This window comes from Tamandua tetradactyla, chromosome 24, assembly GCF_023851605.1.
Source record: "Tamandua tetradactyla isolate mTamTet1 chromosome 24, mTamTet1.pri, whole genome shotgun sequence".
Lineage (NCBI taxonomy): Eukaryota > Metazoa > Chordata > Mammalia > Pilosa > Myrmecophagidae > Tamandua > Tamandua tetradactyla.
In genome coordinates, this window is record NC_135350.1 from 9,725,962 (window position 1) to 9,742,776 (window position 16,815).

A 16,815-nucleotide genomic window follows, 5' to 3' on the forward strand; every position below is an offset into this window, starting at 1 on the left:
GTTATGTCCCCTCTTCTATTTCTAATCTTATTCATTGGCTTCCTCTAGTTCTTCTTTTTGTCAACCTCGCTAAGGGTCCATCAATCTTTTTGATTTTCTTATAGAACCAACTTCTGGTTTTGTTGATTTTCTCAGTTGTGTTCATGTTTTTAATTTCATTTATTTCTGCTCTAATCTTTATTATTTCTTTCCTTTTGCTTGCTTTGGGGTTAGTTTGCTGTTCTTTCTGTACTTCTTCCAAGTGGACATTTAATTCCTCGATTTTTGCCCTTTCTTCTTTTTTGATATAGGTATTTAGGGCAATAAATTTCCCTCTTAGCACTGCCTTTGCCGCATCCCATAAGTTTTGGTATGTTGTGGTTTTATTTTCATTTGCCTCTAGGTATTTACTGGTTTCTCTTATAATTTCTCCCTTGTTGACCCACTGCTTGTTTAAAAGTGTTTTGTTGAGCCTCCACATATTTGTGAATTTTCTGGCACTCTGCCTATTATGGATTTCCAGCTTCATTCCTTTATGATCTAAGAAAGTGTTCTGTATGATTTCAGTCTTTTTAAATTTATTGAGACTTGCTTTGTGACCCAGCATATGGTCTATCCTTGGGAATGATCCATGAGCACTTGAGAAATATGTGTATCCTGCTGTTGTGGGGTGTAATGTTCTATAAATGTCTGTTAAGACTCACTCATTTATTGTATTATTCAAATTCTCTGTTTCTTTATTGATCCGCTGTGTAGATATTCTATCCATTTATGAGAATGAGGAATTGAAGTCCCCAGCTATTATGGTAGATGTGTTTTCAGCATTTGTCTCATGTATTTTGGAGCATTCTGTCTTGATGCATAAATATTTATTATTTTTATGTCTTCTTGTTGAATTGCTCCTTTTATTAATACATAGTGTCCTTCTTTGTCTCTTTTAACCATTTTACATTTGAAGTCTAATTTGTTGGATATTATTATAGGTACTCCTGCTCTTTTCTGATGTTTTTTGCATGAAATATCTTTTCCTAACCTTTCACTTTGAACCAGTGTTTATCCTTGGGTCTAAGATGTGTTTCCTGTAGACAGCATATATATGGGTCCTATTTCTTAATCCATTCTGTCAGTTTAGGTGTGGGTTTTTCATGCATTCCCTTTATCATGTTTAGAACGTTCCCTTGTATTCTTATTTTTGTGGTATTTTCAACAAGAACGGATGTTGTTTGTCATATGCCTTTTCTGCATCAATTGAGTTGATCATGTGGTGTTTCTGTTTTGATTTGTCCATATGGTATATTACATTAATTGATTTTCTTATGTTGAAGCATCCTTGCACAGCTGGGATGAATCCTAGTTGGTTATGGTGTACGATTCTTTTAATGTGGTGCCTGATTCGATTTGGAAAAATTGTTTTTGAGGTTTTTTGCATCTGTATTCATTAAAGAGATTCATCTGTTTATTTTTGCATCTATATTCAAGATTTTGGTGTATAATTTTCTTTTTTTGTAGTATCTTTGTCTGGCTTTGGTATGAAGGTGTCTTGGCTTCAGCAGTGTATTAGGTAGCCTTCCCTGCTCTTCAGGTTTTTCAAAGTGTTCGATCAGAATTGGTACTTATCCTTTCTTGAATCTTTGGTAGAATTCACATGTGAAGCCATCTAGTCATCACCTTTCTTTTTTGGGAGCTTCTTAATGACCGATTCAGTTTCTTTACTTGTGATTTGGCTTGTTGAGTTTGTCTGTTTCTTCTCAAGTTATTGTCGGTTGTTCATGCTTTTCTAGAAAATTGTCCAGTTCATCTACATTGTCTAGTGTATTAGCATAAAGTTGTTCATAGTATCCTTTCATTACTTCCTTTATTTCTGTAGGTCAGTGATTATGTGTTTCTTCTATTTCTGATTTTATTTATTTGCATCCCCTCTCTTCTACTTTTTGTCAACCTTGCTAAGGATACATCAATTTTATTGATTTTTTCATAGAACCAGCTTCTGGTTTTGTTGATTTTCTCAATTGTTTCCATGTTCTCAATTTCATTTATTTTTGCTGTAATGTTCATTATTTCTTTCCTTTTGCTTGCTTTGGGGTTAGTTTGCCATTCTTTCTCTAGTTCTTCCAAGTGAACAGCTAATTCCTTGATTTTTGCTCTTCTTTTTTGATATAAGCATTTAGGACAATAAATTTCCTTCTTAGCACTACTTTTGCTGTAACGCATCAATTTTGATATGTTGTGTTTTCATTTTCATTGTCCTCAAGATACTTACAATTTCTTGTGTAATTTCTTCCTTTCCCACTGGTTGTTTAAGAGTGTATTTGAGCCTCCATATAGTTGTGAATTTTATGGTCCTCTGCCCGTTGTTGATTTCCAACTTCATTCCTTTATGATCTGAAAAAGTGTTTTGTATGATTTCAGTCTTTTTCAGTTTATTGAGACTTGCTTTGTGATGCAGCATATGGTCTATTCTTGAGGTTGATCCATGAGCATTTGAGAAAAAGATATATCCTGCTATTGTTGGGTGCTATTGTTGGGTGTAGTGTTCTATAAATGTCTGTTAGGTCTTTATTGTATCATTCACATTCTCTGTTTCTTTATTGATTATTTGTCTATATCTTCTTTTCATTGTTGATAGTGGGGAAATGAAGTTGTCACCTCTTATGATAAATGTGTCCATTTCTCTTTTTGTTGTTTTCAGTGTTTCCCTCATGTATTTTGGAGCACTCTGGCTTCATGCATAAATACTTTTGCCTGTTATGTCTTCTTGTTGAATCGATCCTTTTATTAATACATAGTGTCCTTCTTTGTCTCTTTTAATTGTTTTACATTTGAAGTCTAATTTGTTGGATGTTAGTATAAGTACTCCTGCTGTTTTCTGTATGTTGTTTGCATGGAAAAATCTTTTCCCAATTTTTCACTTATAATCTGTTTTTCCTTGGGTCTAAGCTGTGTTTCTTGTAGACAGCATATAGATGGGTTCTGTTTTTTATCCATTCTGCCAGTCTGTGTCTTTTGATTGGGGAGTTTAATCTATTAACATTTAATGTTATTACTATATTGGTAATACTTTATTCTACCATTTTGGCTTTTGGATTTTATATGTCATATCTTATTTTTCTTCTTTGTACCTTTACTGATAGTCTTCCTTTCTATATTCTTCTCCACACCTCTTTCTCCTGTCTTTTCATATCTGCCTCTAGTGCTCCCTTTAGTATTTCTTGCAGAGCTGATATCTTGGTCAGAAATTCTCTCAGTAATTTTTTGTCTGAACATGTTTTTTCCCTCTTTTTTTTTTGTGTGTGGATAGTTGATTTTTTTATTAATTAAAAAAAATTAACAAAACATTTAGAAATTATTCCATTCTACATGTACAATCAGTAATTCTTAATATCATCATATAGTTTCATATTCATCATTTCTTAGTACATTTGCATCGATTTAGAAAAAGAAATAAAAAGACAACAGAATAAGAATTAAAACGATAATAGAGAGAAAAAAAAACCTATACCTCACATGCAGCTTCATTCAATGTTTTTTTATAGTTTTTTTATTAATTAAAAAAAGAATTAACAAAACAATTAGAAATCATTCCATTCTACATGTACAATCAGTAATTCTTAATAACATCACATAGTTGCATATTCATCATTTCTTAGTACATTTGCATCGATTTAGAAAAAGAAATAAAAAGACAACAGAATAAGAATTAAAACATTAATAGAAAGAAAAAAAAAAAACCCTATACCTCACATGCAGCTTCATTCAGTGTTTTAACATAATTGCATTACAATTGGGTAGTATTGTGCTGTCCATTTCTGAGTTTTTATATCCAGTCCTGTTGTACAATCTGTATCCCTTCAGCTCCAATTACCCCTTCTCTTTTTTTTTTTTTTTTAATTAACGGAAAAAAAGAAATTAACCCAACATTTAGAAATCATACCATTCTACATATGCAATCAGTAATTCTTAACATCATCACATAGATGCATGATCATCATTTCTTAGTACATTTGCATCGGTTTAGAAGAACTAGCAACACAACCGAAAAAGATATAGAATGTTAATATAGAGAAAAAAATAAAAGTAATAATAGTAAAAACAAAACAAAACAAAACAAAAATCTATAGCTCAGATGCTCTCCCTCATTTTTGAAGGACAGTTTTGCTGGATATAGAATTCTTGGTTGGCAGTTTTTCTCTTTTAGTAATTTAAATATAGCATTGCACTCTCTTCTTGCCTCCATGTCTTCTGCTGAGAAATCTATGCGTAGTCTTATTGGGCTTCCCTTGTATGTGGTAGATTGCTTTTCTCTTGCTGCTTTCAAGATTGTCTCTTTCTCTTTGCTGACATTCTGATTAGTAAGCGTCTTGGAGTACGTGTATTTGGATCTATTCTCTTTGGTGTATGCTGTACTTCTTGGACTTGTCATTTTAAGTCTTTCATAAGATTCGGGAAATTTTCAGTGATAGTTTCCTCCATTAGTTTTTCTCCTCCTTTTCCCTTTTCTTCTCCTTTGGGGACACCCACAACACATATATTCATGTGCTTCATGTCATTCATTTCCCTGAATCCCTGCTCATATTTTTCCATTTTTTTCCCTACATTTTCTTTTGCTTATCGTATTTCAGATGTTCCGTCATCCAGTTCACTAATCCTATCTTCTGCCTCTTGAAATCTAACATTGTAGGTTTTCATTGTTTTTTTCATCTCTTCTGCCTTTCATCCCCATAAGTTCTGTCATATTTTTTCAAACTTTTGATTTCTTCTCTTTGTTCGTTCCTTGTCTTCTTTATATCTTCCCTCAATTCATTGATTTGATATTTGATGAGGTCTTCCATGACTGTTTGTATATTCTGAATTCATTGTTTCAACTCCAGTATCTCATTTGAATTGTTGATTTGTTCCTGTAACTGGGCCCTATTTTCAATTTTCCTAGTGTGATTTGTTATTTTTTGCTGGTGCTAGGCATTTAATTACCTTAATTAGTTTATTCTGGAGATTGTTTTTACTTTTTTTTTAACCTAGGATTTTCTTGGTGGATGACTTTGTTGTCTATCTCTTTTTTGACATTCACTTCAGCTTATTCTGGACCAGTAGCTTAGTTTTGTTTCACAGAGCAGAATTTTTCTGTTCCTGTTGTCTTGTCTTACCCTGCCAGTATGGTACCTTTTCCCCCAACCCTTAGGAGGGTCTACTTAGGTATTATAGACCCCAGCCAGATTTCCCCAGACCAATCTAGCCTCCTGTCAGGATTAACGAGTCACCTGTGTCAGTTTTCCCTGAGGGTGAGACCCAGCAGGTTGAAAGACTTTCCTGTGAAGTCTCTAGACTTTGTGTTTTTCCTATCCTGCCCAGTATGTGGTGCTTGTCTGCCTGCGGGTCCCACCAGCATAAGGTGATGCAGTACCTTTAATTTCAGCAGTCTTTCTCTGACTGGGGGTGTGGTGGAGACAGAGGAGAGGTTGTAGGCTGGGTTTAATTGCTTCAAATTTCTAAACCCTGATGTCTGAATTCCTTGAGGAAGGAAATCCACCTGAGTTGGGCCCCACCCCTGTCCTGGGGAAGGCACAAGCTCCAAAGAAGCTCTCAAACAAGCTTGTTTCTGCCTATGCCTGGGGCAGTTGCAGACTGAGAAGCCTTGCAGCTATGTCAAAAGGCAGTCCTTTGTAGAAACACAGTCACAAAAAGAAAAAAGAAAGAGAAAAATCCTTCTCAGAACAAGACCCTTGTTCCTCAGGTTTGCCAATCAAGAGTATGAGTTGGTATGTTGCTTTATGTACCTTCAGATCCTGTGTGCCCCTCCTTTCTTTTAGAGCCCAGACCCTTTCAAGTAGTATGTGGTATATGATCCAAAACAGCCTCTGTTTCTTCTTTTCTTTTTTCTTTTTCAGTCAGCCCTGCCCACTCGGCACCGGGGCAAAAATCAGCAGCCTCCGCTTTGAGCAGGTTCGGCTGAGCCAGGAGTCTATTTTTAGTAGTCAGAATTAGTTAATTAATTCCAAAATTGGTTTTGGAATTAATTAACAAATTGGAACTTGGTTGAGCTCAGGCCCTTGCTGTTAGTAAAGTCTCTTTCCTTTCCCCTCTGGGAACCAGTCTGTGGGAAAGGGGTGCTGGCCTCTGCGGCTTTGGACACTCATGGTTCAGGGTGGTATTACCGCTGATCTAGTATGCCCAGACTGGTGTACGCTGTGTGTCTGGTCAGTAATGTGGCCTGAGGTGTTGTTCTGTACTGTTCCTGGCTATATACTAGCTCTCGGTATGATGAACTAAATTCCATACTTCAATAAGCCGTCATTGTCGAACCCATACAAACATTCTTTACATGGTATACAATCAGAGGCTCACAGTATCATCACATAGTTGTGTATTCATCACCATGATCATTTTTTGAACATTTACATCCCTCCAGCAAAAGAAAAACAAAGAAACAAAAACTCATACATACCATACCCGTTACATCTTCCTCTCATTGACTTCTAGTATTTCAGTGTACTCAATTTATTTTAACCATTTTCTCATTATTTGTTCATTTTTTATCCATTTTTGTTACTCACCTGTCCATACCATAGATAAAAGGAGCATCAGACACAAGATTTTCACAATCATGCAGTCACATTTGTAAAAGCTATGTTATTATACAATCATTTTCAAGAAACATGGCTACTGGAACACAGCTCTGCAGTTTCAGGTACTTCCCTCCAGCCATTCTAATACACCATAAACTGAAAAGGGGTATCTATATAATGCATTAGAATAACTTCCAAGATTACATCTCAAGTCTGTTTGAAATCGCTCACCTACTGATACTTTATTTTGTGTTACTTCACTCTTCCCCCTTTTGTCGAGAAGGTTTTCTCAATCCCTTGATGCTGAGTCCCAGCTCATCATGGAATTTCTGTCCCACGTTGCTGGGAGGTTTGTTCCCTGGCAGTCATGTCTCATGTAGAGGGAAGAGTGCTGTGATTTCACTTGCCAGACTGGCTGAGAGAGAGAGAGGCCACATCTGAGCAACAAAAGAGGTTCTCTGGAGGTGTCTCTTAGGCCCAATTTTACGTAGGCTTAGCCTATCCTTTACAGGGATAAGGTTCATAGGGGCAAATGCCAAGATTTAGGGCTTGGCCTAGTGATTTGGTTGTCCCCAATCCCCCAATTGATTTTTTTTTTTAATATTTTCATTGAGAAATCTTCACACACATACGTTCCATACAAGGTGTATGATCAGTGGTTCATTATATCATCACTTAGTTGTGTATTCATCACTGTGATCATTTTTTAGAAAATTTTCATCACTCCAGAAAAACAAATAAAACAAAAAAGAAAAACTCACACATACCATGCACCTTATCCCTTCCTCCCATTAACCACTAGTATTTCCATCTACCCAATTTAATTTACCCTTTGTCCCCCCATTATTTATTTATCTTTATATCCATATTTTTTTACTCACATGTCCATGAAAGGAGCATTAGACACAAGGTTTTCACAAACACAGAGTCACATTGTAGAAGTTTTTTTTTTGTATGGTCACCTTCAAGAATCAAGGCTATTGGAACACAACTGAACTGCTCCAGGCACCTCCCTCTAGCCACTCCAGTCTACCACAAACTAAAAAGGAGTATCTACACAATGCCTAAGAATTACCTCCAGATTAACGTTTTGACTCTGTTTGAAATCTCTTAGGGGTTGCAGCTTTATTTTGTCTCATTTCTCTTTCCCTTTTGGTCAAGAAAACTTTCTTAATCTCTTGATGCTGGGTCCTGGCTCATCCTGGGATTTCTGTCCCACATTGCCAGAAAGATTTCATCCCTGGGAGTCACATCCCACTTAGGAGGGAGGACAGTGAGTTCACCTGCTGAGTTGGGTAAGAGAGGGAGGCCACATCTGAGCAACAAAAGAGATTCGCTGGGGTGACTCTTAGGCCTATTTTAAGTAGGCTAAGCATGTCCTTTGCAGGAATAAATTTCATAGGGGCGAACCCGAAGATCAAGGGCTTGCCCTATTGATTTGGTTGTCCCCCACAGTAAGTTTTTAAATTGCCAGTGTCAGAGGTTGATTTAGCAGTATGCATGTGACCCATTTCTGCCCAGTGGAACCTCAGGGGACATGTGCTACAGACTTCTTTATAAGCTACTTAGTAAAAACAGAATCATCCCTAATTAGGAAGAATAAGAGCAATATTTGTCATTTATCAAAGATACAAGATTCTTGAAAAATTGTTCCAAATAAGTATTAAATTTCTAACTGCTCTCATTAGTTTTCTTACAGTATGTTTATAAATAAAATGATGAGAGACAAAAGTAAGTTTTTAACTGAGGGGAAATAAAGACACTTTGCAATCTGACTCTTATACCTACAATGACCAACAGGTATAAGGGTTAATCATATATTTGTAAATCTCTTGGGAATTACATTGAATTGGTTGATGTGAGTTAAGATAAAGAAATGGAAAAGAGAAGGCAGTTAAAGCTGGTCTCTAGTCTGTGTGATTAGGATAATGGGAGTAACACTGACTAAATGAGGAAGAAGGAAGTACAATTTGAGATAATGTATTGAGGTCTGTTTTTAAAAGGTTGAGTTCAACATGATGGCAGGATAGCCTAGTGTATACGGTCTTCAGGCAACTGAAGAAATGGGGTAGAATATTAATTATTAAAGGCGTAGATCTGGGTGTTACTAGTATAAAAACGCCAACTAAAATCAGGAGAATTGATGGACAATAGATGGGTGAGAGCAAAGTAAAAAAAGGGCAGAGAGAGTCAATATCTGGTTCTTTGAGAAAAATTTCAATTAGTTTAGTTGATGACTCTAGCATTTACCAGCTAGTTGTTTGACTCTGATAAGTCATTAACAGATTTAAGGCTTATTTCCTCACCTGTAATAGAGAAATAAAAATTACCTTCCCAAGTTTGAGGAATAAATGATATAATGAATACAAAGCCCTTAATGTAAAGCTTAATATATATATTAGCTTATATATATAAGGTCTTAAATATATATAAATGTTTGAAATCAGAAAAAAGAGGAAGAATCATGAAAGGAAACACCGTGAAGTGATAGGTTCATTCATTCATAAAACAATTTATTTTAAAAAAATTTTTAATTTCTTTAAACGTAACATACAAACATGAACATCCTTACCATATGAACACTCCATTCTTGGTATATAAACAATAACTCACAATATCATTACATGGTTGTATATTCGTCACCACGATCACCTCTCAGCACATTTGCATCAATCCAGAAAAAGAAATAAAAAGAAAAAAGAAAAAAATTTGTACATAACATACCCCCTCCCCCCCCTCACCGATGACTAGCATTTCAATCTACTACATTTATTTTAACATTTAACAATTGATTTTTTAATTAATTTTTAAATTTTTTTAAAAATACCAAAAAACACCAAATGCAAACATTCGTAATTTTTGATCACTCATTTCTACATATATAATCAATTCACAATATCATCACACAGTTGCATATTCATCATCATGATCATTTCTCTGAACATTCACATCTATTCAGAAAAAGAAATAAAAATAAAACAGAAAAAAATTCATGCATATCATACCCCCACCCCTCCCCCTCACTGATCACCAGCATTTCACTCTAAATTTATTTTAACATTTGTTCCTCCTATTATTCATCTTTATTCCATATGTTTTATCATCTGTTGATAAGGGAGATAAAAGGAACATCAGACGCAAAGTTCTCACAATCACACAGTCACATTGTGAAAGCTGTATCATTACACAATCATCTTCAAAAAACATGGCTACTGGAACACAGCTCCACATTTTCAGGCAGTTCCCTCTAGCCTCTTCACTACATCTTGACTGATAAGGTGATATCTATTTAATGTGTAAGAATAACCTCCAGGATAACCTCTCGACTCTGTTTGGCCACTGACGCCACTGACGCTTATTTTGTCTCATTTCACTCTTCCCCCCTTTTGGTCGAGAAGGTTTTCTAAATCCCCTGATGCTGAGTCTCAGATTATTCTAGGGTTTTTCTCAATCCCTTGATGCTGAGTCCCAGCTTATTCCAGGATTTCTATCCCACGTTGCCAAGAAGGTCCACACCCCTGGGAGTCATGTCCCACGTAGACAGGGGGAGGGTGGTGAGTTTGCTTGTTGTGTTGGCTGGAGAGAGAGGCCACATCTGAGCAAGAAAAGAGGTTCTCTTGGGGGTAACTCTTAGGCCTCATTTTAAGTTGGCTTGACCTATCCTTTGTGGGGTTAAGTTTCATCTGAACAAACCCCAAGATTGGGGGCTCAGTCTGTTGCTTTGATTGTCCGCACTGCTTGTGAGAATATCAAGAATTCAACTTGGCGAAGTTGAATTTTCCCCCTTTCTCACCATTCCCTGAAAGGGACTTTAACAATTGATTTTTGATGGAGGTGCCAAGTCCTCTCATTTAGGAAAGAATAGTCTCTACAACAAATGGTTGTAGAAAAGCTGGATGTCCATACACAAAGGATAGAAGGTGGTCCTGTACCTCAAACCATATACAAAAATTGTCTCAAAATGGATGAAAGACTTAAATATAGGGGAGCATCTTCAGGAGCTGATGTTTCCTTAGACTTTTCACCTAGAGCATAAATAGATAAATGGGGTCACGTCAATATTAAAAAACTTTTGTGCCTCGAAGTATTTTCTCATGAAAGTAAAACAACAGCCTACACAATTGGAGAAAATATTTGGAAATCACGTATCTGATAAAGTTTTAATATCCGGAATTTATAAAGAAATCCTACAAATCAACAGCAAAAAAATTTTAAAATATGCAAAAGATCTGAATACACATTTCTAATGAAAATGTTCCTAATCATGAAAAGATATTCCTGATCATAAACCAGTACGGAAATGTAAATCAAAACCACCATGAAATTCTATTTCTCACCACTGGAATGGCTTCTATTTTAAAAAACAAAAACATTACAACTGTTAGAGAGGATGGGGAGAAATAGGAACCGATATTCATTGATGGTAGAAATGAAAAATGTTGCAGCCACTGAGGGGGACAGTTTGGTGCTTCCTCAGAAAGTTAAGTATAGAATTACCATATAACCTGGCTATCTCCATATTTCCTCAGTGTATATAAAATATTGCTTCTATTGTTGAATTCAGTTTTAAGACTATGTAATTCATTTTTATTTTTATTTTTTTTTGTAATTCATTTTTAAATCATGATTGTTTTATATAGGTTGCTTGATAAACTAAAAATGCTAGTTGCTCTTGCCCATACCTTATGTTTTGATTGCTAGAAACATATGTATAAATAGACTATTATTTTGCTGACAGCTTTTCCTCCCTCAATTTCATAATAAATTTTAAATTAAATGCTCTAAATTTATATAAGTATTATTTGATGAGTGTTTTGTAATGTACCCATCAGTTTTATTAAGTGTTCATAAGATTCGATCAAATTTTTATAATTAGAATTTTCTGATATGTGAGTTTAAAACATTAGCATATTACCTTATCTGCTAGAGCACTCCTTTGCCATTTATTACTTACTGTAGGTAGATATAAAAAGAAGCAAGGTGGAGTTAAGCTTAAATATTCTTTTAAAGGGGAAACTTAGCTTTATGTTTTGGACAATTTTCCCATCAAATTCCCAAACCTTATCTGAAAATATCTATCTAGCACATTTTTTTTTAAAATGCAGTTTTATTGAGATGTATTCATATACTATGTAATTATCCAAAGTATACAATCAGTGGCTCATGGTATCATCATATAGTTGTGCATTTTTCACCACAATCAATTTCAGAACATCTTCATTACTCAAAAATAAGAATAAAAAAATACACATCCCATACTTTCTACCTCCCTCCTCCATTATTTATTTATTTTTGTCTTTATTTTCTTACTCATCTGCCTCTACACTGGATAAAGGGAGCTAACATACTTTTTAATTTTTATTCTAGTGCTTTTCCTTGGGAAATGAAGAACAGAAAGCTTTTCTAGCTGTTACTCCTAAGGAAACAGAAAGAAAAGCCTGTATCCCTAAGGTAAAATTTCGGAAGAACATTGATTTTTTTCTAAACCACTGTTTTCCTATCATTTTCTCAACAAATATATGAGTTTTCCTAGGCAGAAGGCTAGTGAACATGAAGAATTCATTATGATTGAATTCCCTGATTTTAAGAACAAGAGAAACTCTTTAATGACTCTTACCCCCTTTTTTGGGTCTTGAATCTTCCCTCCACTAGTGATGAGCTAATAATGCAGTATGTGCAGTATCTGTAAGTAGGATGCATGAGGATGGACATGAGGCCCTGTAAAGTACAATTAATCAATGTTTCATGAAGAGTGAGTATCTTCATAGTCTTTAACTTATATAGTCTACTCACCACTTCTATTTCTGACTGAATATGGAGAAGAATATATAATCTCTGGCTCTAAGCAGTACTACCCATTTCAAATCAAAAGGTGATAGCGACAATAGCATATAGATGGTTGTTTTTTTCATATTGTGATCTATTATGAAGTCCAGCAGATCTCTGGAAGAGATCTATATATAGCAGCATAGAACATAAGGCACTTATTTGCTGGTGGGGACCTATCAAGCAGAAATACATAATCTTTAGCAGTTGAGAAATTTGAGAAATGTGTTATCTAGAATATGTATAAGAGTATATTCAGATTATTTATTATCATAATTTTGTTAATTCACCAGTTGGAAACAGATTAATCCTTTATGTGCATTCCTTTGGCTGAATTAGCAATCTTATTTTTCCATATTTTGTGTATACTTTGTTACTTAGTGTGAAGTAAAAAATCCTAGAACTCTCAGGGGTGCAGCAGAGAAAACCATTCTAACAGGAGAGCAAATCGTCTCTGAGGGGATGAAAGAACTTCTTTGAGATACGTGTCTGCATCGCAGTCATGTTCTTACAGCCTTTGTTCTCAAAGCAATAGAATATCAGATCTTATACTGGGAGACAGGGAGACCGTCATCTACCTGTTGTTAAGCCTAACAGTATGCAAAATCCTTAAGGGAAGGAAAACACTTCTGCATTATCTCTTTTTCTTCCCTTCCTATAATGTTACATTTATTGACTGCTTCCTATAGGAAGCCAAGCACTGTGTTAGATCCAGGTAATATCTAGATGGAACAAAAAGGTCTCTACCTTCAATGAGCTTACAGTATAGTAAGTATACAGATAAGAAGAAACTTCATTAGACTACAATGTAATAATTCTATAAAAGAAAGTCTCTATAAAAAGATGTAGATTGGAAGATTAGAGAAAGGAGCAACTAAGTCTTTCTGGCTTGATTAGCCTATTATTACTTTACTCATCCTATGCTCATCATAAAACAGAAATGGATACTTATTAATGTTGAACTTTGATGCTATTAAATCAGTGTACTTGAAATTAGTTACCCTTAACATAGGTTTTAGGATAATAGGAGCATTTCTTGGTTTTCAGCATTAGCACCTTGGTTATTATTTATATTAGGTAGTATTTAATAGATAGCTGAATTATGTATTATTTCCTATATACACATTGTGAATATACATATCCATATATACTTATATACTTATACAGTTCTCATTTTTGATACTTTGCCTGTAGCCCGTTGAATTTCAAGGGCATCAAGTAAAAGGATCAGCTACTAGTGGTGTGATGATCAGAGGACACAGCTCACAACCACGGTGTAGTCCCTTTCCAGAAAGCATTGAATATGAGAACTACATGACAGACATTTGTTTTTTGACATCTGATTTGCCTGGCAATTGTAGACAGATTGACTTCTTGCAGGTAAACATTCTTATTGTTGCATCATGCCAAATTATTTCTTTATATCAATACCAAATTTTATAATGAGAATATAGTTAGTTAAATCATTGTATGGTTATAAGTTAAAAAGGAGTTCAGTAAATTAACAAGAAACAGAGTCTCAAATGAAATGAGATAAAATGTAATAAGACAAAAATATTTTGTTTGAAAGTTTAACTCTTTTAGGATCAGGAATTATAAAAGGATAACTTTTCTTTTCAGAAAATACTAGGAATTCATGACATGTGCAGATAGGCAAGTTATGTATAGAAAATACTCATCTGTTTTTTAGCTAATAGACTTTTCTCTTCTAATAATTCCTGAGTCCTCATTTATCTCTTTTTTCTTTGTTGCTTGTGCCTTGGGTATAGTCTAAGAAACTATTGCCTAACACAGAGTTCTGAAGGTCTCTCCCTATGTTTTTTTTCTGAAAGTTTTATAGTACTGGTTCTTATATTTAGGTTTTTGATCCATTTTGAATTGTTTTCTCTATATGTTGTTAGGTGCGGGTCCCTTTTTATTCTATTGCATATGGAGAGTCAGTTTTCCCAGCACATTTGTTGAGTATACTATTCTTCCTACTTGGGTGAACTTCACAATCTTGTGAAAAATCAATTGACCTTAGAGGTGAGGGTTTATCTCTGAATTTTCGTTTTGATTCTAGCACCGTGTCTTTTTGCCTGCACCATGCCATTTTGACTACTATGGCTTTGTAATGAGTTTTAACTTCAGGAAGAGTGAGCCCTCCAACTTTGTGGTTTTCGAGGGCTTTTGCTATTCTGGGCCCCTTAATTTTCCATATAATGTGATTGGCTTTCCATTTCTGTGAAGAAGGTTGTTGGAATTTTGATTTGATATGCATTGGGTATTATAATCACTTTGGCCTGAATTGACATCTTAACAATATTTAGTTTTTCAATCCAGAAGAGCATGGGCTGTCCTTCCATTTACTTAGGTTTCTTATTTCCTTTAGCAATGTTTTGTAGTTTTCTGTGTACAAGGTTTTTTTATTTTTAATATTTTTACTGTCAATCTTTAACAAACATACAAACATTATATACATGGTTTACAATCACTGGTTCACAATATCATCACATAGTTATATATTCATCACCATGATCTTTTTTGAACATTTGCATCTCTCCAGCAAAAGAAAAAAAAAGGAAAAAGAAAAAACTCTCAGACATACCATATAGCTTACCCCTCTCTCTCTGATTGACCATAGTATTTCAATCTACTCAATTTATTTTAACCTTTGTTCCCCCTATTATTTGTTTATTTTTTATCCATATTTGTTACTCATCTGTCCATTCCATAGATAAAAGGAGCATCAGTCACAAGGTTTTTACAATCACACAATCACATTGTAAAAGCAATATCATTATACGATCATCTTCAGGAAACATGGCTATTGGAACACAGTTCTACAGTTTCAGTTCTACAGTTTCTACTTCCCTCTAGCCACTCCAATACACCATAAACTAAAGAGGGGATAGTATATAACGCATAAGAATAATTTTCAGGATAACCTCTTGACTCTGTTTGAAATCTCTCAGCCATTGACACTATTTTGTCTCATTTCTCTTTTCCCCCTTATTCTAGTTTGCTAGCTGCCTGAATGCAATATACCAGAAACAGAATGGCTTTTAAAAAGGGGAATTTAATAAGTTGCTAGTTTACAATTCTAAGGCCGAGAAAATATCCCAATTAAAACAAGTCTATAGAAATGTCCAATCTAAGGCATCCAGGAAAAGATATCTTGGTTCAAGAAGGCTGATGAAGTTTAGGATTTCTCTCTCAAGTGGAAGGGGACATGGTGAACATAGAGTTTCTCTCTCTCATCTAAAAAGGCACATGGTGAACATGGTCGGGGTTTCTCTCTGATTTAGAAGTGCACATGGCGAACACGGTATTATCTGCTAGCTTCTCTCCTGGCTTTCTGTTTCATGAAGCTCCCTGGGAGGCATTTTCCTTCTTCATCTCCAAAGGTTGCTGGCTTGTAGACTCTGCTTCTCGTGGCTATGTCATTCTGCTCTGCTCTCTCTGAATCTCCCCTTTTCTCTGAAATGTTTCCTCTTTTATAGAATTCCAGTAAACTAATCAGGACCCACCCGAATGGGTGGAGGCACATCTCCACCTAATCCAGCTTAACAACTGCTCTTGATTGAGTCACATCTCCAGGGAGATGATTTAATTGCAGATTCAAGTATACAGTACTTAATAGGGATTAGAAGAAATGACTGGATTTATAAAATGGGATTAGAATTAAAACATGGCTTTTCTAGGGTACATACGTCCTTTCAAACCAGCACACCCCTTTTCGTCAAGAAGACTTTCTCAATCCCTTGATGCCAGGTTCTTGCTCATCCTGGGTTTCTGTCCCATGTTGCCATGGAAATTCACACCCCTGGGAGTCATGTGCCACATAGAAGGAGGGAGGCAGTAAGTACCCTTGTTGTGTTGGCTTAGAGAGAGAGCCACATCTGAACAACAAAAGAGGTTCTCTGGGGGTGACTCTAATGCCTAATTTTAAGTAGACTTATCCTATCCTTTGCAGGGATATGTTTCCTAGAGGCAACCCCCAAGATCTAGGGCTCGGCCTGTTGATTTCGTTGTCCCCACTGTGTGTGAAAATATCAGGAATGCTCCAAATGGGGAAGTTGAATATTTCTCCCTTTCTCCTCATTCCCCCATGGGGACTTTGCAAATATTTCTTTATTCACTGTTCAAATCACTCTTAGATTTATCAGGGCATCACACTAACCTGGAGAAACCAACAAAATCTCATGCCCTATTCAAGGTTCCATGTACTTATAATGTTCAATTAAAGTGACCATACAAGTTAAATTAGGAAATGTACTGGTTAAAATATAAATTTTGCACCAAATAAACATTTCTCCCTTTACTCTCACACAGAAGTTGAAGTTTTAAAATATGGATGACCATCTGTTTTCTACACCCTACAGTAGACCTTCCTTTGTTTTTCCTCACGTAAAAACGTTTTTTAATTTGTACATTTAATCACCATCATTGCACATTCTAGGCATTCCTA

The 16,815-nt window shown here is 35.4% G+C and overlaps 1 protein-coding gene across 12 annotated transcripts in view; it reads left to right on the forward strand.

The window, feature by feature from the left end:
* Positions 1 to 16,815, forward strand: part of ZGRF1 (zinc finger GRF-type containing 1) — a 250,677-nt gene that overhangs the window by 80,666 nt on the left and 153,196 nt on the right. For 10 of the 12 annotated variants that reach the window (XM_077142504.1, XM_077142510.1, XM_077142506.1 and 7 more), the window contains 2 exons: positions 11,907 to 11,990; positions 13,560 to 13,745. The exons of 1 other annotated variant lie outside the window; for it this stretch is intronic. In XM_077142504.1, the coding sequence (XP_076998619.1) occupies positions 11,907 to 11,990; positions 13,560 to 13,745 (270 nt within the window). The remainder of the gene's footprint in view (positions 1 to 11,906; positions 11,991 to 13,559; positions 13,746 to 16,815) is intronic. One more of the 12 variants, XM_077142512.1, reaches the window with a different exon arrangement.